We start from the raw sequence: 24,136 nt of genomic DNA, 5'->3' as shown, positions 1-24,136 counted from the left end.
ATGTGTGAAGAAAACATGAAGACCAATCCTTTTTATTTAGTATTAAATTATGTTATGCCCAAATTTAAACATACACAATGGCATTGACCAGTTGTGTGTTATTGACTAGGCTACACGTGATATCAGTTTTTGGGGATTGCGTTCACGTTCATATTGTAGATTGAGCAAAATTTCCTTCATCAGACACTGGGGGCAGGAGTACGTCAATTTGGGTGTACCGGAAATACAGTTATTCAAATAGGAAGATCTGAAAAAAATCGGACTTTCTAGCCATAGACGGGTTTGTGTTGTGTGGACTTAAATTTGCTAGTTCAAAACATGGAGAGATAGTGTTTGTTTTGTCAGGTAAGTATTTAAAATATATACATATATATACATATATATATCTTGGGGAGATTACATGTAATTTTTTCCAGCTAGTTTGCACAGCGTTATGATTATGGAAGATCTCAATTATTTACTCTTCGCGTCCTCTCTCCTTCTCAAAAACCCATTGGATGAGAAAGCCAGAGGTCCCGCCCTCCTGACCCTCTCCCCCAATGGGTTTTTGAAAAGGAGGCAAAGAGAAAGGAACGTGAGATCCTCCCCATGTTGTGTTAGCAGGTATCTAGCTGGCTAATAACTAGCTAGCAAGACGGCTAAGGTTAAGCTAGCTGCATTTATGGCTTGACATTAAAATGTAACTTTCGAGTGAAATATAAAGGTATTTATTTTATATATGTAGATACGCTTGCTTGGACCATTCCATGGAAAATGTGACCGCTGTGTTTTCAAGCTGAATCTTTGCTAAATCTGTAACGTTAACGTTACCTAGATAAATCATGTTAGCCTGCTAACTATCGGATGTTAACTGAAATTAGCTGTGGTTGCGATGCATTTGTTACTAGTGTTTCAACATGACTACGGCTTCTTCTAGTTAATTTCAACGCTTGTCTCACGATATCAAACAATCAACATGTGCTCAATCAATATTTATCCAGTTAACATGAGTCGGCCAGCTAGCTAGTCAACAAACATAGCCAGCTAGCTAGTCAACAAACATAGCCAGCTAGCTAGTCAACAAACATAGCCAGCTAGCTAGTCAACAAACATAGCCAGCTAGCTAGTCAACAAACATAGCCAGCTAGCTAGTCAACAAACATAGCCAGCTAGCTAGTCAACAAACATAGCCAGCTAGCTAGTCAACAAACATAGCCAGCTAGCTAGTCAACAAACATAGCCAGCTAGCTAGTCAACAAACATAGCCAGCTAGCTAGTCAACAAACATAGCCAGCTAGCTAGTCAACAAACATAGCCAGCTAGCTAGTCAACAAACATAGCCAGCTAGCTAGTCAACAAACATAGCCAGCTAGCTAGTCAACAAACATAGCCAGCTAGCTAGTCAACAAACATAGCCAGCTAGCTAGTCAACAAACATAGCCAGCTAGCTAGTCAACAAACATAGCTGTCACCTGAGTGTTGATATGCCCATACGCAATAATGTAAGACTAACAGACGGTGTAATGTTATTGGTTTGCCAGCCGAAATGTGTGATATTTGTTGTCTAACTACCCAGTAATATCATGCTAGGTTTTTAGTTAGCTAGTCTGACATTTTTAAATAACTAACTACCTAAATGTCATGATATGACTAGGGCCCTATAAGATTTGTAGAATATTTCCCCAAATTATGTTTTCTCTTTTTTGTTTTTCCAGGTTTCTCTTTTTCCAAGTCTTTTCAGGTTTTCATGCTCAAAATCACACGTAATATTGTAGTCCACAACAATGCCAGGAGACAACTTTTGAGGTCTGGGGAAAAATTGAAGAAATGTGGGTTTTGGGATGTAGTTACCCTTTAATGCAAGTGTGCACCAGCAAGAGACCCTTGTTTGGTTGGCTATGTTTCTGTAGCGTTCATGTGATTGCATTGATGCAAGTAATCACGATATCATTTTGTAGTTAACATTTTAATTAAGAAGATTTTTGTCTCACACTTTTCCCTTCTGATTCCAGTTTCACGGACCTGGTCCTTACGACGACAGTGCAGACCCAGAGAGAGGCACCGCCATCTGACATCCTAGGTCTGGAAGATTATGACCCAGTACCAACCGCAGTCCAACCGTTCCAACTTCTTCACCGTGAAAGCCGAGGCCTCCTCAACACCACCTCTCGCCACCAGCATGGCCAATAGCAGCGCCGCCGCTCCAGGGAAGGTGATGGGCACACCTGGCCCTGCCGGCAGAATCAGCCCAGAAGGAAGTCAGGTGAGTCCTCATATCCATTTCCTCATCACCAACCTGGGGCATGTTGGAAAAAGTTTTGTGACAGAAAATGAAAATGTATATTTTTTATTCGATAGGATGTCCCTCCCTGTTTCAGTTCGGATTCTTCCATTTGGTAGCTAATAAACACGACCTTGGTATACTCCAGCTGGGTGATGTTTTTCAATAGAATTGTTCACAGAATTCACTAAAACTGTAAGGTACAGTTACTACTTGGCTTTGCATATATTGACGCCAATCCTTAAGTTTCATGTGCTGGTTGGTTCTGTAGAAACATGCCTTCTATGTTCATCTCCCTCGCCAGATGCCAAGTTTCAGGGTGTACAATGAGCATATGTAGCCACTGCTTATAGTGCACCATTGTCTATGACTAACAACCTGTTTGCACTCCACTCAGGTGTTGAGTAAAAAGAAGCTGCAGGACCTAGTAAGAGAGATTGACCCCAATGAGCAGCTCGATGAGGATGTGGAGGAGGTATGTTTACTACAGTAGCTCAGAAGTGTCTCACTGAAGATGGCGTCCCAAAACCGCAATGCAAAGACTAGTGCATGCAATGTTTTGAAGCCTCACCACTTGTGACCTGGGGTCCCCGAACTGTCTTCCTCTCAGATGCTGCTGCAGATTGCAGATGACTTCATTGACAGTGTGGTGACGGCTGCCTGTCAGCTGGCCCGCCATCGCAAGTCCAACACCTTAGAAGTGAAGGACGTCCAGCTACACCTGGGTGAGTAAAAGTACAGGCTGATACTGGCTGATGGTTGGAGCAGCAGCCGCTGCAGTCAGGGCTCTACGCTGAACTTTTTTACAAGGAGCACGTGTGCGCCTCAGTTGAGAAATGTTGGCGCACACAAAGAAATTTAGGATCACAGTATTAGAGGTAGTAACGCGAGAATCCTTAATTTTTCTAGGCGTACTGGTGCTTCTAAATAGCAATTGCAGGTCGCACAGCAAAATATTTTGGTGTATATGCGAGTAAAATGGTCTCACTGTAGAGCCCTGGCAACTATTGTGGCATAAGCAGTGTTTGTCTCCATTACTGGAATGATTAATTTACTATGGCAAAAATGAACAGAGTCTTGAGAGCCATGCCATGGGTGTAGCAGTTTTGAGTTTTAAAGTTATGCATATAAAAGATGGATGAAGTTAATGGACCATTTCCTGTTGAGTGTATTTTCTCTTTGATTTTTATTCTCACTCCCTGTGTTGTCTGCCACTCAACAGAGCGCCAATGGAACATGTGGATTCCTGGCTATGGTTCAGATGAGATTCGGCCGTATAAGAAGGCTTGTACCACAGAGGCCCACAAACAGGTTTGTTTGTCACACTTTCATCTTGATCACAGGGTTCAAATTTGTACTAATGAATTGTGCTAAACGTTCAATAATTTAAATGTACAGTGCTGTGAAAGTATTTTCCCCCTTTCTGAATTTCTCTATTTTTGATACTGAATGTATCTTCAACCAAAATCTAATATTAGATCAAGGGAACCTGAGTTTACAAATAACAAAGAAAGATATACTTATTTTATGAATTACCAAAGTTATGCAACACCCAATTCCCTTGTGTGGAAAAAGTAATTGCCCCCTTACACTCAATAACTGGTTGTGCCACCTTTAGCTGCAATGACTGCAACCAAATCTCATCGAAAGAGTTGACTCAAGTTTGCTAAAAAGCACCTGTATGATCATCAAGACTCTTAGAATAATGTTCTATGGACAGATGAGTCAAAAGTATAACTTTTTGGAAGACATGGGTCCCATTATGCCTGGTGAAAACCAAACACTGCATTCCACAGTAAGAACCGTATACCGATGGTCAAGCATGGTGGTGGATGGTAGTGTGATAGTTTTAGGATGCTTTTCTGCCTCAGGACCTGGACGACATGCCTTAATAGTAGGAACCACGAATTCTGCTCTGTATCAGATAATTCTACAGGAGAATGTCAGGCCATCCGTCTGTGAGCTGAAGCGCAGCTGAGTCATGCAGCAAGATAATGATCCAAAACACACAATCAAGTCTACATGAAAATGGCTAAAAAGCAGCACATCTGAAGTTTTGGAATGGCCTAGTCAAGGTCCAGACCTAATCCCAAATTGAGATGTTGTGGCAGGACTTGAAATGAGCAGTTCATGCTTGAAAACCCACATGTTGCTGAGTTAAAGCAATTCTGCATGGAAGAGTGGGCCAGACATCTTTACAAATTAAGCATTTGTGTTTAGTGAGTCCGCCAGATCAGAACAGGAATGTTCTCTTGATAAGTGTGTGAATTTGACAATTTTCCTGTCCTGTTAAGCATTCAAAATGTAATGAGTACTTTAGGGTGTCAGGGAAAATGTATCGAGTAAAAAGTAAATTATTTTCTTTAGGAATGTAGTGAAGTAAAAGTTGTCAAATTTAAATAGTAAAGTACAGATAACCCAAAAAACTACTTAAGTTGTACTCTTAAGTACTTTACACCACTGGAATTAAGTATGTAATTGTTGTGTTATTTGTTCACTCAGGTTCCCTTTGTCTAATATTAGGTTTTGGTTGAAGATATAACATTCATTATCAAAAATATGCAAAATTAGAACGGGGGCAAATACTTTCTCACAGCACTGTATACGTAAATTATTATTATTTTTGGTGTATTGTTTGTTTAGGAAGTATTGAAAATATTTTCAATTTATTATGCGGTGACTGTAAGGTGCTCTGGATAAGAATGTCTACGGAAAAATGACCTAAGTGCAATAGTGATTGAGCATGTTTTTCATTTGTCTCATCCAGAGAATGGCATTGATCCGCAAAACAACCAAAAAGTAGCAAGACCTGGAACCAGCCTCGCACAAACACTCTGTGCTCTTTGTCTTTTCTCTGTGTATTTCTAATAACGGGAGACTTTCTTTCACCCACGTCTTCATCTCCCCCAGGTTTTGTGTGTGATTGGTCAGCTCCATCATCACACAAGTATTTTGATATCTTGTCCTTTTTAATGCTTTTCACCACAAACTGGCCAAAATCACACACTCCTCATTCAGTGTAAATGTACACTCAGGTATGGAGTGTTGTTTTTGGACAGTGTTTTGTTTTTGGAATTATCTGTTCAACTTTACTTTTTCGTTCAGGGGGTAACCACCAAACACACACCTTCAATATGGTGGTGGTTACCATACTCTTTACCACTTTTTTTTATTTTATTTTGTCTGGCATGCGTTTGTTGTGTGTTTAGTTTTTGTCACATAAACCCCCTTCATCTAACATCAGAAATGTACACCTTTTGCAGTTAGTTAGTTTTCAGGATACTGTCATGGCACTATGTTTTTGTGTGCTGTAGGGATCTGATGTCATGTTCATAGTTCATTAGAAAATTACCCAGGACATTGTTTTTCATAAGATGTCAACAATTAACTGATTATTATTCAAAAATAATAAGTATGTGAAGTATTGCTTGTATCGCCAGACTGCAGTGAGATGGGGTTGGGTAATGGTCCTTATTTGGGGATGTGTAGGGAAGCAGTAACATTTGTTTTACTTTATATGGCAGTGTTTTAGTTAAACCTGTTCTTTTTATTCCATAAATAAAACAAGATTCATATTTCACTTGGCATTTGATTTGTGTGTTTATTTCACTGTTAAGTCAAGGTTCCGACAAATGAGAACGAACATGAGTATTTCGGAGTTCACTTTCAACATAAATGGATTACATCAGTATATCACTATTCAGGGTAAAGAGATTTGACTAGATTTACGTAACTGTAATACCACTGTATTTGTTTCTCGATTCTGGAGGACAAACTAATGACCTCCTTCAGAAAAGTCCCTGTACACACACTTGCAAGTATTTTACATGTGTTATGTCTATTTCCATGTTCTGACAAATTGTCACAATAGGTAATGCCCATCTTGTAAAACTTATTCTCATCCGGTGAAGAGCCTCAAGTCAAGATTATTTTATGATCTTTTATCCAAGATGGCAGTCAGTTTTTCAAGAGAGGCATTGTGACATGGCATACATGACAATACAGCACAAGTCCAAAGACCCAACTCAGGAACAGCACCTTCTGTTGTTGGATATGTTGTTTTTGGGATTGTTTAGCTGTACTAAGGTTGCACGTGGAGCCAAGCACTTCACCCCATCCCAGCCCTCTTGTAGCTGCACCTCCCCACTCAGCAGGCCCTGGTACACCCGGCGGGTCAGCAGCTCGAAAGCCTCCGTCACACACTGACCAGTCTTAGCCGACGCCTCGATGTAGGGCATCCCCAGCTGGCCTGCCAGTTTCTCAGCCTCGTTATGGCCCACCACCCGCTCTCCCTGGGCCACCCGGTCATTCTTGTGGCCCACAAGTACAAACAGCACCGTGTGGGACTGCACATGTTGACACACCTCTGCGTGCCACTCCTGCACATGCTCAAAGGAGGCACGGTTAGTCAGGTCAAACACCAGCAGGCCCCCCACTGAGTTACGGAAGTAGGACCGAGTCACTGACCTGAGAGAAAAGAAAAACATATCAAAAAGTGAAAGGAATTGTGTAAATTGTAAAAAAAAAGAAAAAAAAAGTGGAATCAATTTATGGATGTGAATCAATGATCAGCAGATATATTGCGATAATTACTATGAACTCATACACATTGGTAAATGTTAATCTAAATTAGGCTAATGTTGACTATGTATGGAGGAACTCTGTCTATTGCATCTGCAAAAGAAGGGAGGTTTCACCAGAATAGGCGTCCTCTTTGAACGACCCCTAATAGTGTTTCAGTAGAGGTAGTCAGACGCATTGCTGTTGTAATTGTCATTTATTACAAATATATATACAGTTGAAGTCGGAGGTTTACATATACCTTAGCCAAATACATTTAAACTCAGTTTTTCACAATTCCTGACATTTAATCCTAGTACAAATTCCCTGTCGTAGGTCAGTTAGGATCACCACTTTATTTTAACAATGTGAAATGTCAGAATAATAGTAGAGAGAATGATTTATTTCAGCTTTTATTTCTTTCGTCACATTCCCAGTGGGTCAGAAGTTTACATACACTCAATTAGTATTTGGTAGCATTGCCTTTAAATTGTTTACTTGGGTCAAATGTTTCGGTTTGCCTTCCACAAGCGTCCCACAATAAGTTGGGTGAATTTTGGCACATTCCTCCTGACAGAGCTGGTGTAACTGAGTCAGGTTTGTGGGTCTCCTTGCTCGCACACGCTTTTTCAGTTCTGCCCACAGATTTTCTATAGGATTGAGGTCAGGGCTTTGTGATGGCCACTCCAATACATTCCCTTTGTTGTCCTTAAGCCATTTTGCCACAACTTTGGAAGTATGCTTGAGGTCATTGTCCATTTGGAAGACCCCTTTGTGACCAAGCTTTATCTTCCTGACTGATGTTTTGAGATGTTGCTTCAATATATCCACATAATTTTCCTCCCTCATAATGCCATCTATTTTGTGAAGTGCACCAGTCCCTCCTGCAGCAAAGCACCCCCACAACATGATACTGCCACCCCCGTGCTTCACGTTTGGGATGGTGTTCTTCGGCTTGCAAGCCTTGCAAGTCCAGGAGTTTTTCCTCCAAACATAACGGTGGTCATTATGGCCAAACAGTCCTATTTTTGTTTCATCAGACCAGAGGACATTTCTCCAAAGAGTACGATCTTTGTCCCCATGTGTAGTTGCAAACCGTAGTCTTGCTTTTTTATGGCGGTTTTGGAGCAGTGGCTTCTTCCTTTCTGAGCGGCCTTTCAGGTTATGTCGATATAGGACTCGTTTTACTGTGGATATAGATACTTTTGTAACTGTTTCCTCCAGCATCTTCACAAGGTCCTTTGCTGTTGTTCTGTGATTGATTTGCACTTTTCGCACCAAAGTATGTTCATCTCTAGGAGACATAATGCGTCTCCTTCCTGAGCGGTATGACGGCTGTGTGGTCCCATGGTGTTAATACTTGCGTACTATTGTTTACACAGATGAACGTGGTACCTTCAGGCGTTTAGAAATTGCTCCCAAGGATGAACCAGACTTGTCGAGGTCAAACAACATTTCTGATTTCTTTTGATTTTCCCATGATGTCAAGCAAAGAGGCACTGAGTTTGAAGGTAGGCCTTGAAATACATCCACAGGTACACCTCCAATTGACTCAAATTATGTAAATTAGAAGCTTCTAAAGAAAATTTTCTGAAATTTTCCTAAGCTGTTTAAAGGCACAGTCAACTTAGTGTATGTAAACTTCTGACCCACTGGAATGGTGATACAGTGAATTATAAGTGAAATAATCTGTCTGTAAACAATTGTTGGAAAAATGACTTGTGTCATGCACAAAGTAGATTTTCTAACCGACTTGCCAAAACTATAGTTTGTTAACAATACATTTGTGGAATGGTTGAAAAGGCGAGTTTTAATGACTCCAACCTAAGTGTATGTAAACTTCCGACTTCAACTGTATATATATATAAAAATCGGCCAATGAATCAGTATCGGCTTTTTTTGGTCCTCCAATAAATCGGTATCACCCGTTGAAAAATCATAATTGGTCGACCTCTAGAAGAGACCTCTGTTTGCATCTCTTGTGTAATACCAATGAATGTCTGAACTGTGACAAATAGTGATGCAGTCAATATCTCCTCAACTTTGAGCCAGAAGAGATTGATATTATATATATTTTCTTTTTAACTTTTATTTAACTAAGCAAGTCAGTTAAGAACAAATTCTTATTTACATTAACAACCTACTCCGGCCAACCCTGGAAGACGCTGCACCAATTGTGCGCCGCCCTATGGGACTCCCAATCACGGCCCATTGTGAAACTGCCTGGATTCAAACCAGGGTGTCTGTAGTGATGCCTCTAGCACTGAGATGTAGTGCCTTAGACCGTTGCGCAACTCAGGAACCCGAATTTACCCCATTTATACAAAAGTATGTGGACACCCCTTCAAATTAGTGGATTCGGCTATTTCAGCCACACCCGTTGCTGACAGGTGTATAAAATCAAGCACACAGCCATGCAATCTCCATAGACAAACATTGGCAGTAGAAAGGCCTTACGGAAGAGCTCAATGACGTTCAACGTGACACCGTCATAGGATGCCACCTTTCCAACAAGTCAGTTAGTAAAACTTCTGCCCCGGTCAACTGTAAGTTCTGTTATTGTGAAGTGGAAACGTCCAGGAGCAACAACGGCTTGGCCGCGAAGTGGTAGGCCACACAAGCTCACAGAACGGGACCGCCAAGTGCTGAAGTGCGTAGCGCGTAAAAAACTGCTGTCCTCGGATGCAACACTCACTACTGAGTTCCAAACTACCTCTGGAAGCAACATCAGCACAATAACCTTTTGGCGGGAGCTTCATGAAATGGGTTTCCATGGCCGAGCAGCCGCACACAAGCCTAAGATCACCGTGCGCAATGCCAAGCGTCGGCTGGAGTGGTGTAAAGCTTGCCGCCATTGGACTCTGGAGCAGTGGAAATGCGTTCTCTGGAGAGATGAATCATGCTTCACCATCTGGCAGTCCGACTGACATTTCTGGGTTTGGCAGATGCTAGTAGAAAGCTACCTGCCCCAATGCATAGTGCCAACTGTAAAGTTTGGTGGAGAAGGAATAATGGTCTGGGCTGTCTCTCATGGTTCGGGCTAGGCTCCTTAGTTCCAGGGAAGGGAAATCTTAACACTACAGCATACAATGACATTCTAGACGATTCTGTGCTTCCAACTTTGTGACAACAGTTTGGGGAAGGCCCTTTCCTGTTTCAGCATGACAATGCCCCCGTGCACAAAGCAAAGTCCATACAAAAATGTTTTTTTGAGATTGGTGTGGAAGAACTTGACTGGCCTGCACAGAGCCCTGACCTCAACAACATCGAACACCTTTGGGATGAATTGGAACGCCGACTGCGAGCCATGCCTAATCACCCAACATTAGTGCCCGACCTCACTAATGCACTAGTGGCTGAATGGAAGCAAGTCCCCGCAGCAATATTCCAACATCTAGTGGAAAGCCTTCCCAGAAAAAAGGAGGCTATTATAGCAGCAAAGGGGGGACCAACTCCATATCAATACCCATGCTTTTGGAATGAGATGTTCCACGAGCAGGTGTCCACATACTTTTGGTCATCTAGTGTATATAATATATACTAATACATATTCCATTTAGCAGACGCAAATTGCAGTCATGCGTGCATACATTTTCCGTATGGGTTGCCCCGGAAATCGAACCCACAACGCTGGCGGTGCAAGAGCCATACTCCACCAACTGAGCCATACAGGACCACAATGACATGCATGAGAAATATGTGCTGCTCTGATTTGGACCAACTGCAACTCGCCTATGTCTTTCTTTGCTGCACCTGACCACACAATTGGACAGTAGACCAGGTGCAACAAAACTAGAGCCTGAGTCTGGTTGACTGAGATATCAAGAAAGCCTTATGGACAGACCTCATCCCATTTTAGTAACCATTGAGTTTATATGTTTTGACCACGATAACTTGCTATCTAGGGTGACAGCCAGCGTTTTAGTCTCTTCAACTTGCTCAATAGCCGCATTAGTCAACAATAGATCCAGATGAGGTTTAGGGTTGAGTGAATGTTTTGTCCCAAAAATTATGCTTTTAGTTTTTGAGATATTTAACACCAGCCTATTGCTAGTTACCCTTTCTAAAATGGACTGCAGCTCTATGTTAAGGGTGTCAGTTATTTAATTTACTGTTGCTGCCGACGTGTATAGTGCTGAGTCTAAACTACCTCCATACTCACATTCATTTTTTAAAACCAGTACCGGTTACCTTCAAATGAGTCCTGTTACACTCGAGGAGGTCGTAGTACAAAACGGAGACCACCATTGTGTTTGTGAGAGTCTCATCTTTCCATAGCATGGTCATATTAGTGTTGGATGCCACAGACGCTTTCGTGAGAAGACCGATTTTTGGGTTGTCTCATGATCTGACAAACACTGCTGTAGATCGGCTGATGCGGAAGGCCGTCATAGGCGGATGCGGTGGATCGAGACGCAGCCCATGCAAAAAACAGATACCTCTAGGTTAAAGTGAAGGATTTTGATGGGATTTTTTTTATTACGTTACTTAGATTGACGCACCGGTGCGTCAACAGACTCTAGGAGGATATTATTCCAGGTCAGTGGAAGGTCATTAGTAAACACAGAAAACAATAATGGTCCAAGCCGGCTGCCCTGCAGTACACCACACTCAACCAAATTTGCATTAGAGAGGCTTCCATTAATGTTTTCTGGTTGAATAGGGCAATGGCCCGTCATGTCATTGGGCAAAAGCGGGGAGGAGCGCCCTTCTCAAGACAGTAATCTGCGCTGCTCGGTCATGTTGTCAACAAGGCAGCTAGGTGCATCGTCCAGAAACATACAGCATCTCTTTTCCATAAAATAAAGTTTTGAATTTTCAAACTAGTTTTCATTGGGAAGGCAGATAAAGCATTTTGGTAACACTTTACTTGAAACCCGGTTCCATAACACGGTCATAACCCTATCATATGTCAAAACAGCTGACATTACTTGTCATAACATGGTCATAACACTGTCATGACTCATATATTTACACCTGTTGTGATATATATTAAGTTATTTTATGGCTGGTTATGAAACCTACATAAGAGTGTTAAAACCCACATTTATTCAAATGTTTTTTTCCCTACCAAGAAGTTTCCTTGCGTTTGAAAGTTTGTTTCTTAATTGTTATTGTAATGAATTCTTTACAGTCATGTTTTTGTCCCATCATATTTTACATAACTTGTAGAAAATACACTTTCACACATCATAAAGCATTATGACCATCCTGTGTCACTTCAATTGGACTAAGAAAATACACTTTATGGCACTGTCAAGAAGCATTATGACCATCATAATCATATAAGCCAGACAGCCCTATCACGTACATGCCCTTATGTTAGTCATCAGTCAAAAAGAGGGTGTCTTGCCCTGCTCCTGAAATCTGCTCCTGCATTCATCCCAGTCATCAGAAAACAAGCATTGGGGTAGGTACATGTCTGACATCAATGTGTGCACAATTACAATGATAATTCAATATGGTCAATTTCAGAAAATGTTATATAACATAGCCTACTTGTTTATGGTGTAATAGAATGTTTTGCCGTGTGTGGTAGGTTTTGTGGGTTTTGAAACTCTCGCTCAAAACCAGCCATAAAATAACACAATATACTGTATGTCACAACAGATCTAAATACATGTGTCATGACAGTGTTATGACCATATTATGACCGGTTATAACAAGTTATGTGAGCTGTTATGACATATTATGTCATGGTTATGACTGTGTCATAACATGTTATGATGCTGAGTGTCAAGTGTTACCAGCATCTTTATAAAAAGCAATCACTTTCGCTTGTGAAAACAGAGGATCCTACTTAATCACTCAACGTGATTGATTACTTCACTTTTGTTTTGAGCCGACTTCACCATTTACCAGAGCGGGGCACCTGGCTCACACCTGGGAGGCAGCACAGTTCCACAGCTTTTCACCCTGTTCAAACTCCTCCTACCAGGGTAATCCGGGGCAGATAAATGAACCCCCCCATTGAATAGGCCTCTGTTGTTACATCACCCCCAACGTGTTCATAGGATTACAGCCATTTGATACCGAAAAGCCCTATATGGATTGACCAACTATGCATGCCCTGCAAAAGTGCCAGCATGCCCTGCCGAAGGACCCTATCACGCTGAATAGGTGGTGAGTGTACTGATAGCTAGACCATAGACTGCTGGTTATGTATATTTTGATAATCATTATCACTATCATCGCTAGCATTATCACTATAATCGCTAGCCAGATATCTGAAGTGAAATAGAAAGGTGAATGCAGTAATGCTACCAAGGCAGTCTTCCTGGGGTCCGGCAAAATGAAGGCAGTTACACCATTTTAAAAACATTACAATATATTCATTGCAGAATTCCCAACACACTAAGTGTGTGCCCTCAGGGCCATACTCCACTACCACATATCTACAATGCAAAATCCATGTGTACATGTGTCTATAGTGCGTATGTTATCGTGTGTGTGTATGCATGTGTCTGTGCTTGTGTTTGTGTTGCTTCACAGTCCCTGCTGTTCCATAAGGTGTAGTTTTACCTGTTTTTTAAAATCTGATTCTACTGCTTGCATCAGTTTTACATTTTTTAAATGTAACCTTTGTTTTACTAGGCAAGTCATGTAAGAACAAATTATTTTTTACAATGACGGCCTGCACCGGCCAAACCCGGGCAATGCTGGGCCAATTGTTCACCGCCCTATGTGACTCCAAATCAAGGCCGGGTTGTGATACAGCCTGGATCAGTTACCTGAAGTGGAATAGAGTTCCATGTAGTCATGGTTCTATGTAGTGATGTGCGCCTCCCATAGTCTGCTCTGGACTTGGGGACTGTGAGGAGACCTCTAGTGGCATGTCTTGTGGGGTATGCATGGGTGTCTGAGCTGTGTGCTTGTATTTTAAACAGACAGCTCGGCACATTCAGCTTGTCAACACCTCTTACAAAAACAAGTAATGAGGAAGTCAATCGCTCTTCCACTTTGAGCCATGAGAGATTGATATGCATGTCATTAATGTTAGCTCTCCGTGTACTTTTAAGGGCCAGACGTGCTGCCCTGTTCTGAGCCAACTGCAATTTTCCCAAGTCCCTCTTTGTGGCACCTGACCACACTACTGAACAGTAGTCTAGGTGCGACAAAACCAGGGCCTGTAGGACCTGCTTTGTTGATAGTGTTGTTAAGAATGCAGAGCAGTGCCTTATTATAGACATACTTCTCCCCATTTTAGCTACTGTTGTATCAATATGTTTTGACCATGACAGATTACAATCCAGAGTTACTCAAAGCAGTTTAGTCACCTAAACTTGGTCAATTTCCACATTATTCATTACTAGGTGTAGTTGAGGTTTAGGGTTTAGTGAATGATTTGTCCCAAATACAATACTTTTAGTTTAGGAAATATTTAGGAATAACTCCTTCCTTGCTACCCATTCCGAAACTAACTGCCACTCTTTGTTAAGTGTTGTAGTCATTTCAGTCGCTGTAGTAGCTGATGTGTATAGTGTTGAGTCATCCGCATACATAGACACACTGGCCTTAGTCAAAGCCAGTGACATGTCGTTAGTAAAGATTGAAAAAAGCAAGGGGCCTAAACAGCTACCCTGGGAATTCTTGCTTCTACCTGGATTATGTTTGAGTGGCTTCCATTAAAGAACACCCTCCATGTTCTGTTAGACAAGTCATTCTTTATCCATATTATAGCAGGGGGTGTAAATCCATAACACATACATTTTTCCAGCAGTAGACTATGATCGATAATGTGAAAAGTTGCACTGAAGTCTAACAAGACAGCCCCCACAATAATTTGTATCATAAATTTATCTCAGCCAATCATCAGTCATTTGTGTCAGTGCTGTGCTTGTTGAGTGTCCTTCCCTATATGCGTGCTGAAAGTCTGTTGTCAATTTGTTTACTGTGAAATAGCATTGTATCTGGTCGAACACAAGGGTTGGTAACAGGCTGATTGGTCGGCTATTTGAGCCAGTAAAGGGGGCTTTACTATTCTTGGGTAGCGGAATGACTTCAGCTTCCCTCTAGGCCTGAGGGCACACACTTTCTAGAAGGCTTAAATTTAAGATGTGGCAAATAGGAGTGGCAATATCGTCCACTATTATCCTCAGTCATTTTCCATCCAGATTATCAGACCCCGGTGGCTTGTCATTGTTGATAGACAGCAATCATTTTTTCACCTCTTCCACACTGACTTTATGGAATTCAAAAGTACAATTCTTCTCTTTCATAATTTGGTCAGATATACTTGGATGTGTAGTGTCAGCGTGTGTTGCTGACATGTCATCCCTAAGTTTGCTTGTCTTGCCAATGAAAAAGTCATTAAAGTAGTTGGCCATATCAGTGGGTTTTGTAATAAATGAGCCATCTGATTCAATGAATAATGGTTGAGTTGGCTTTTTGTCTTTTTTCCCCAAAATGTCATTTAAGGTGCTCCAAAGCTTTTTACTATCATTCTTTATATAATTTATCTTTGTTTCATAGTGTATTTTATTTTAGTTTTTATTTAGCTTAGTCACATGATTTGCAATACATTTGCCAATCAGTTGGGCTGCCAGATATATTTGCCATACCTTTTGCCTCATCCCTCTCAACCATACAATTTCTTAATTCCTCATCAATCCACAGGGATTTAACTGTTTGTACAGGCATTTCCTTAATGGGTGCATGCTTATTAGTAACCGGAATAAGCAATTTCATAAATGTGTCAAGTGCGGCCTCTGGTTGCTCCTCAATACAAACCACAGACCAGCAATTATTCTTTATATCATCAACATATGAATCATTACAAAACTTATTGTATGACCTCTTATACACTATATTAGGCCCAGCCTTTGGGACTTTGGTTTTCCTAGATATGGCTATTATATTATGATCACTACATCCTATGGATTTGGATACTGATTTAAAGCAAATTTCTGCAGCATTAGTAAAGATGTGATAAATACATGTTGATGATTTCATTCCTGTGCTGTTTGTAAATACCCTGGTAGGTTGACTAACAACCTGAACCAGGTTGCAGGCACTGGTTACAGTTTGAAGTTTTTTTTTCAGTGGGCAGCTGTTGAGAGCCAGTCAATATTTAAATCTTAAATATTTAAACCCAGAAAATATACTTCTCTGTTGATATCACATACATTATCAAGCATATTATCTAGATACTGACTGTTAGCACTTGTTGGTCTATAGCAGCTTCCCACAATAATGGGCTTTAGGTGAGGCAGATGAACGTGTACTTTATCAGTATTTAACATTAGATCGTCTCTAAGCTTTACAGGAATGTGGTGCTTTATATAGACCGCAAACACCGCCCCCGTTGGCATTTCTGTCTGTTCGGTAAATGTTATAACCATGTATTGCTACCACTGTATCATCAAAGGCATTATCGAAGTGAGTTTCAGAGATATAATATGAATGTCATCTGTTACAAGCAAGTTATTGACTTCATGGACCTTGTTTCTCAGGCTGCATGTTAATATGGGCTATTTTATCTTGATTGTTTTTAATGCTTTACTGGGAAACTTATCAGAAGTAGACTTGCTCGTGTTACTTATATTGGAGCTGATAGTGCAGGGTGAGCTGCACAAAGTGGTCTTCTTACTAGGGCACACCGCCTCAGTGTTAACAGTGTAACTCTGGTTCATAGGCTCATGATTACTGCATACAATAGCTGTAGGATCAACAGAGGTATTCAGGGCAATTAGGGGGACATACATTAAGTTACTTACATTGTGTCTGCCAACAACCCTAGGATAATGTACATTTGATGCAGCATTATGACGACTCATTGTCACAATGGTAGGGATTAACTGAGCTGGTCTTGTGTCATTAATAAGTCGTTATTTCAACTTAGCCTTGAAATACATGGACAGAGTCCAAGAGCCAAGATGATTTCGATGGACTCCATCATTCCTGTAGAATATTTTCTGTTTCCAGAAGGTGTCAAAGTTATCTATAAAAGTGACTCCAGCAGAGCTACAATAATCTTTTAGCCAGATGTATAATGCCAGTAGCCTGCTGAATCTTTCCCACCCAACGATGGTACTGGACCTGAAATTAACCTGAAATGATTGGCCGTTTTTTTGGCGAGTCTTTTAATGCTAAAATCAGTTCTTTAAAATCCATGTTCAGATGTTCTGAGCTAGCCCTCCTGATGTAGTTTGACCCCACATGGACTACGGCAGTGTCAGCTCCCGGCATCTGTCGTAAAACAGTCGATAGAAGCTTTGTGATGTCCTGTACTCGTGCTCCTTGGTAGCACTGTCGTAGCATTTTTTGTATTTTACTCGCATAAAAAGTTTGGATGGAAACTTGGTTATACAGTGCATTGGAAAGTATTCAGACCCCTCGACTTTTCCCACATTTTCTTACGTTACAGCCTTATTCTAAAACTGATTCAATTGTTTTTCCTCATCAATCTACACACAATACCCCATAATGACAAGGCAAAATAAGGTTTTTAGAAATGTTTGCAAATGTAAAAATATCACATTTACATACAGTGGGGCAAAAAAGTATTTAGTCAGCCACCAATTGTGCAAGTTCTCCCACTTAAAAAGATGAGAGAGGCCTGTAATTTTCATCATAGGTACACTTCAACTATGACAGACAAAATGAGAAGAAAAAAAATCCTGAAAATCACATTGTAGGATTTTTTATGAATTTATTTGCAAATTATGGTGGAAAATAAGTATTTGGTCACCTACAAACAAGCAGGATTTCTGGCTCTCACAGACCTGTAACTTCTTCTTTAAGAGGCTCCTCTGTCCTCCACTCGTTACCTGTATTAATGGCACCTGTTTGAACTTGTTATCAGTATAAAAGACCCCTGTCCACAACCTCAAACAGTCACACTCCAAACTCCACTATGGCCAAGACCAAAGAGCTGTCAAAGGACACCAGAAACAAAATTGTAGACCTGCACCAGGCTGGGAAGACTGAATCTGCAATATGTAAGCAGCTTGGTTTGAAGAAATCAACTGTGGGAGCAATTATTAGGAAATGGAAGACATACAAGACCACTGATAATCTCCCTCGATCTGGGGCTCCACGCAAGATCTCACCCCGTGGAGTCAAAATGATCACAAGAACGGTGAGCAAAAATCCCAGAACCACACGGGGGGACCTAGTGAATGACCTGCAGAGAGCTGGGACCAAAGTAACAAAGCCTACCATCAGTAACACACTACGCCGCCAGGGACTCAAATCCCGCAGTGCCAGTGTCCCCCTGCTTAAGCCAGTACATGTCCAGGCCCGTCTGAAGTTTGCTAGAGAGCATTTGGATGATCCAGAAGAAGATTGGGAGAATGTCATATGGTCAGATGAAACCAAAATAGAACTTTTTGGTAAAAACTCAACTCGTCGTGTTTGGAGGACAAAGAATGCTGAGTTGCATCCAAAGAACACCATACCTACTGTGAAGCATGGGGGTGGAAACATCATGCTTTGGGGCTGTTTTTCTGCAAAGGGACCAGGACGACTGATCCGTGTAAAGGAAAGAATGAATGGGGCCATGTATCGTGAGATTTTGAGTGAAAACCTCCTTCCATCAGCAAGGGCATTGAAGATGAAACGTGGCTGGGTCTTTCAGCATGACAATGATCCCAAACACACCGCCCGGGCAACGAAGGAGTGGCTTCGTAAGAAGCATTTCAAGGTCCTGGAGTGGCCTAGCCAGTCTCCAGATCTCAACCCCATAGAAAATCTTTGGAGGGAGTTGAAAGTCCGTGTTGCCCAGCAACAGCCCCAAAACATCACTGCTCTAGAGGAGATCTGCATGGAGGGATGGGCCAAAATACCAGCAACAGTGTGTGAAAACCTTGTGAAGACTTACAGAAAACGTTTGACCTCTGTCATTGCCAACAAAGGGTATATAACAAAGTATTGAGATAAACTTTTGTTATTGACCAAATACTTATTTCCCACCATAATTTGCAAATAAATTCATAAAAAATCCTACAATGTGATTTTCTGGATTTTTTTTACTCATTTTGTCTGTCATAGTTGAAGTGTACCTATGATGAAAATTACAGGCCTCTCTCATCTTTTTAAGTGGGAGAACTTGCACAATTGGTGGCTGACTAAATACTTTTTTGCCCCACTGTAAGTACTCAGACCCTTTACTCAGTTCTTTGTTGAAGCACCTTTTTCAGCGATTACAGCCTCAAGTCTTGTTGGGTACAAGCTAGGCACACCTGTATTTGGGGAGTTTATCCCATTCTTCTCTGCAGATCCTCTCAAGTTCTGTCAGGTTGGATGGGGAGCGTCGCTGCACAGTCTCCAGAGATGTTAGATCGGGTTCAAGTCTGGCTGGGTCACTCAAGGACATTCAGAGACTTGTCCCGAAGCCACTCTTACGTTGTCTTGGCTGTGTCATTGTCCTGTTGGAAGGTGAACCTTCGACCCAGTCGGAGATCCTGATCACTCTGGAGCAGGTTTTCATCTAGGATCTCCCTGTATTTTGCTCCGTTCATCTTTCCCTCTATCCTGACTAGTCTCCCATTCCCTGCCGCTGAGTGGCTTCCGTCTGGCCACTCTACCATGAAGGCCTGATTGATGGAGTGCTGCAGAGATGGTTGTCCTTCTCAAAGGTTCTCTCATCTCCACAGAGGAACTCTGGAGCTCTGTCAGAGTGACCATCCGGTTCTTGGTCACCTCCCTGACCAAGGCCCTTCTCCCCCGGATTACTCAGTGTGGCCTGTGGTCAAATGATCAATGGAAACAGGATGCACCTGAGCTCAATTTCGAGTCTCATATCAAAGGGTCTGAATAGTTATTTAAATAAGGTAATTCAAAAAACATGTTTTCGCTTTGTCATTATGGGGTATTGTCTGCAGATTGATGAAGAAAAACATGTATTTAGTCCATTTTAAAATAAGGCTGTAACATAAAATGTGGAAAAAGTCAAGGGGTCTGAATACTTTCCGAATGCACAGTAGTACCTGTTTGTTACCTATTACCTATCCTAACTTCCATTGGTGACTATGTGTGTATGTGTTCACAGAAACATGTATGGAGCCAGCTCATGGATACTTGCAATATGAATGACAGACAGGCTTGATACCTGACACAGCATGAACATTTTACTAGACAACTTTTACTCGTTGTCTTTTTTTATTGTTGAATTGAATAGTATCAGACAATATGGGGAGGGAGAAGCCCAGTGTATTCTGCACCAGGATCAGGTATCTCCTGGTGTATACAGGACACCATATAGGAAGGTATGACCACTCTGACATGTTTACCAAGGTAGCCCCATTACCACCAGACAAAATGTTGATAGGCACAGTATCTGTATCTGCTGGGAATGACAAAGAGTGATGAAAGGTGAACATTGTTATATTAGCAGAACACTGATTCTATGGTATTATGTGAAGGCTTGTTTATTCTACATGGACCTGTTACTACATTTGCAAGTTATCAAAACACTTAGTTTAGAATATCTACATAAATTCAGCAATTGCATTATTCTCATATTTCTCGGTAGGCTATTGACCTATTCAAAGTTTCCTCCGGCATCTCACCAGACATCTGCCTGTAGTTATTGATCAACTTTGAGTGGGGGGAAACAGCTGAGGGCAAGGTACTGATAGATGGGTGTGTCTTGGTGGTTGCAAGGACACACCCAATTAACACCCACATCAACCACACCCCCAAGCCAACTCACATTTGTCTTCTGTCATGGCCGCCAGCATTTCTTGAGGAGCAAGCCAAAAAAACGAGGCAAAATCTACCACCATGTGTAACGAGGCAAAAACTACCACCATATGTAACATGGGCCAGGTTTTTTACAGAGGGACGGGTTTTGAATTATGCAAATGGAATGCCTTAAGGGGTCTACCGTTGTACACCCCCCCCCACAGAGAGGATTAAGCAGATTGTTTCTCTCACTCTTGCAAATGGAAATAAATGAAATCTTCAGCTTCCTTTTCGTCACTGAATAATATCAACAGTGTTGGGGAAGCTACTCTAAAAATATAGTTTACCAAGCTATCGATTACTTCACACTGGAAGAAATTAAGCTTCACTAAAGCTACCCTTAAGAAAAATATAATTGATTTAACTAAAGTTACTTTGAAAAAGTAAAAATTATCACATCCATTGAGTCCCAGTCCCAAAATTCAGTTTTTCCAGCTGATGAAACTAACTGTAAAAGTCGATCAGTGTTATTTCCTGATAGCTGCTGGTTGAAAATACAATCTACACAGGACCATCTAATCATCAGGTTTGCATGAGTGGGGGTTTTGGCTTTCAATGGTGACATCACCATGCAGTAAATTTGCCAATAACAGCTAGTTTTCTGTTTTTTTGCTAAAAAGCTATTTTTTAATTATCTTACTGTCTATTACAGTAAGATACTTAATTGTTACACAGAAGTATTTGATATTGATATAAAAACGTCTGCTTTGGGCTTTTAACAGAATGTGTAACTTGGCCTATTAAACACAAAAACTGTTTCGAGTGACAATTAGGCAGGTATGATGCCAAAAAGACAATTCTTACCTACTTCACCCATATTTATTTTTGCCAAAAAGTATTGTGTAGTTAGCTACACTTCTAAAATAGCAACAACAAAAAAGTTAACTATTGAAAACACTACCAAGGTTTTTATGTAGTTCAACTGCCACCAAACTACAGCAAAATGTAGTTAAATTCCTAGATGAACTATATGTAGTTCATTACTTCCCAACACTGAATATCAACTCATGGGGTAGAGAGGGAGACAGATAATGATAAACCAGACTATAAGGAATGCTTGCACTACGGTCAAATGTGCAAGTATGTGACAGTTAAAAGAAACTCCTAACCATTGATTCACAGGGAATATTTTGTTTGGCTGTGGTGAGTCACAGAAGATTGGATGGATGATCAGAACACATGTGAGCACAATCTTGGTCATATTCAGTTTGAGTTAATTCCACAAATTCAAATCTAATTCAATTCACTCCCTGTAAATGTCATTCAATTAAATTTCCAGGTCAGCCTTTGAATTCAGAGACTATTCAATTCCAATTTACAATTCCAACGGAATTCTAATTCCAATTAAATTCCAATGCCATAATGTGAAGACTCAAATTGAATTAAACATTTCAAATGAAATTGGAATTGACCTAACCCGGGCTGGAATGTTCATAGCATTAAAGTTAGAAATACGAAATAGAGCAGATGTGAATATTTTATTCATATTGAATACAGCAACCTACCTACATATCTACAGTATCTGCAGACGGGTGTCTACCCGGTGTTCATTACATTCTGTAAGGAGGGCGGGTCTGATGCACCTTACTCCCATATAGGTTATATTGTATTTGTTGGATTTTCCTTTAGACAAAGACTGATGAATACTCCTATTGTGGAAAATACCCAAATCAAAGAGCAGGTACTTTATCAGGGTATTGCATTTGCATGAACATTGTAGCGGTGTGCAGAGAAGGGAAATAGAGAGGGGAAGTTGCATCTCTCTGAAGGGAAGGGTGCATTCTGCCCCATATCAAGGCAAGCCTTGTATTTCCTGTTGTCAATATGGTTAGTTCTTACTAGTAAGAATTGTCCTTTTATGGGAACAATCCTATCCCCCTAAGCCTCTGTAAAATACCCAGTTGGTGCAGATCATAGCATTAAAATCAAATCAAATTGTATTGGTCACATACACGTGATTAGCAGATGTTATTGCAGGTGTAGCGAAATGCTTGTGCTTCTAGCTCTGACAGTGCAGTAATATCTAACAAATTACACAACATATAGCCAATACACACAAATCTAAGTAGAAATGAATTTAGACTATATACATATATGGACGATCGATGTCAGAGCGGAACAGACTAAGATACAGTAGAATAGTATAGAAAAATAGTATATACATATGAGATGAGTAATGCCAGATATGTAAACATTAAGTGACTAAGATACCGTAGAATATAGAATACAGTATATACATATGAGATGAGTAATGCCAGATATGTAAACATTATTAAAGTGACTATAGTGTTTCATTCCTTAAAGTGGGCAGGGATTCCTAGTCTATGCCTATAGGCAGCAACCTCTAATGTGCTAGTGATGGCTGTTTTTCAGTCGGATGGTCCCAGCTTTGATGCACCTGTACTGACCTCACCTTCTGGATGATAGTGGGGTGAATAGGCAGTGGCTTGGGTCTATGGTAATCATGTATTTACAGGATTTATGCCATGGAGTAGAAAGCAGGTCCCTCAAGTCAGAAAAGTAGCAGGGTGGTGGATTAGTAAATGAATAGCAAACATTAGAGAACGGAGTGATGTTGTAGGCTGAATGAATGTGTTGTTGTGGTAATACATCACAGTACTGTTCTTTACCTGAACCTCTCCTGGCCTGCTGTGTCCCAGAACTGCAGTTTGACCCTAACGCCAGGCTCCACTTCCAGGAAGTGCACGTAGAAGTCCACCCCTACCGTCTGGTTGACGCAGTCCAGAAACATCTCCTCCGTGTAACGCTTCAGCAGGGACGACTTGCCCACTGTCGAGTCCCCTAACATGATGATCCTGAACTGGTACTGCCACAGAGTCAGGTCCATAGCAGCTGCTGGGGACTGTAGAGAGGGATAGGGCAGATGGAGGGAGATATGGAGGGATTCCCCACAGGAAGCCAGAGGCTGATAGGGTTTTGACAAGCTGGAGCTGGTTCCTCGACGCTCCCTCTGAGGAGAAATAGTGCGAGACGCACTTCTCACGGCTCCCACATAGAACAGTCTCTGTCCGTAGTGTCAGCAGCCAGGAAACACCCTTACATTGTTGATCCCCTGCTGCGAAAGTGTTTGGTTCAGTGTGTGTGCTTGCTCCTCAAATCCTCAGTGAAAGCACCTGTGTAAGAATGTCCATCCCAGAGTTCTTAAGTTGTTATGCTGCCGTCCTCCTTCATGTAGATCTTGACTGATATTGTACAAGCATGTGCATGTGTGTATGAGTGTTTGGTAGGGGTGGGGACTTCCAAAGTTTGCCTGTTTAAACTTGATACTTGACAAAGGGAGAGGTGCACGAGTGTGAGAGGGAGGGCTCTCCAATGGAAAGGGAGGGGTGTGCAGATGGAAAGAGAGAAAAGGGGAGTTGCAGCTCTCTGAAGGGAAAGGGTGCATGCTGCCCTGAATCATGTATTTCCTGTTATCACTATTTGACACTATGTTTCACTAAATAAGAATATGACATGGGTTGCAAGCACTAATTTTATATCAAGTTGTCAGGAAACTTACATTGAATTGTAACCTCCCCCATAGCCCAGTATATGGGTACAGTTGAGCCTCTGAAAAAGGGAAGTGGACAACAATACAACCTAAACTCTCCGAGGACTCACACGGAGGGG

The 24,136-nt window shown here is 41.3% G+C and overlaps 2 protein-coding genes across 7 annotated transcripts; one reads left to right on the top strand and one right to left on the bottom strand.

The window, feature by feature from the left end:
- Positions 1–205: 205 nt before the first annotated feature.
- LOC139564199 (transcription initiation factor TFIID subunit 12-like) lies at positions 206–5,840 on the top strand. Of its 6 annotated transcripts, none has more exons than XM_071383487.1 (7): positions 210–345; positions 1,695–1,785; positions 1,992–2,242; positions 2,658–2,735; positions 2,871–2,985; positions 3,483–3,571; positions 5,028–5,840. In XM_071383487.1, the coding sequence occupies exons 3-7, from the start codon at positions 2,072–2,074 to the stop codon at positions 5,061–5,063; spliced, it is 489 nt and encodes a 162-aa protein (XP_071239588.1). In that variant the 5' UTR covers positions 210–345; positions 1,695–1,785; positions 1,992–2,071; the 3' UTR covers positions 5,064–5,840. The 6 variants fall into 6 exon arrangements, with proteins under 6 accessions (XP_071239591.1, XP_071239588.1, XP_071239589.1 ...); XM_071383488.1 differs by having other exon boundaries at positions 219–345; positions 1,695–1,808; XM_071383489.1 differs by lacking the exon at positions 210–345 and adding an exon at positions 567–703.
- Position 5,841: 1 nt separating this feature from the next.
- Positions 5,842–23,838, bottom strand: rab42b (RAB42, member RAS oncogene family). The gene is made up of 2 exons (XM_071383486.1): positions 23,137–23,838; positions 5,842–6,727 (listed from the first exon to the last, which is right to left on the bottom strand). The coding sequence occupies exons 1-2, from the start codon at positions 23,352–23,354 to the stop codon at positions 6,286–6,288; spliced, it is 660 nt and encodes a 219-aa protein (XP_071239587.1). The 5' UTR covers positions 23,355–23,838; the 3' UTR covers positions 5,842–6,285.
- Between the last annotated feature and the right edge of the window lie 298 nt (positions 23,839–24,136).

The sequence above is a fragment of the Salvelinus alpinus genome, chromosome 35 (assembly GCF_045679555.1).
Source record: "Salvelinus alpinus chromosome 35, SLU_Salpinus.1, whole genome shotgun sequence".
Classification (NCBI taxonomy): Eukaryota; Metazoa; Chordata; class Actinopteri; order Salmoniformes; family Salmonidae; genus Salvelinus; species Salvelinus alpinus.
The sequence above is the reverse complement of the archived record's forward strand: the minus strand, read 5'-3'. Positions and strand labels throughout refer to the sequence as shown.

Excerpts from the sequence above, each read along its gene's own strand:
- rab42b (XM_071383486.1), bottom strand. The coding sequence starts at position 23,354 with ATGGACCTGACTCTGTGGCAGTACCAGTTCAGGATCATCATGTTAGGG. Across the intron at positions 6,728-23,136 it reads GCAGGCCAGGAGAGGTTCAG|GTCAGTGACTCGGTCCTACT; the intron begins GTAAAGAACAGT and ends CTTTTCTCTCAG.
- LOC139564199 (XM_071383490.1), top strand. The coding sequence starts at position 2,072 with ATGACCCAGTACCAACCGCAGTCCAACCGTTCCAACTTCTTCACCGTG. Across the intron at positions 2,243-2,657 it reads TCAGCCCAGAAGGAAGTCAG|GTGTTGAGTAAAAAGAAGCT; the intron begins GTGAGTCCTCAT and ends CACTCCACTCAG. Across the intron at positions 3,572-5,027 it reads CCACAGAGGCCCACAAACAG|AGAATGGCATTGATCCGCAA; the intron begins GTTTGTTTGTCA and ends TGTCTCATCCAG.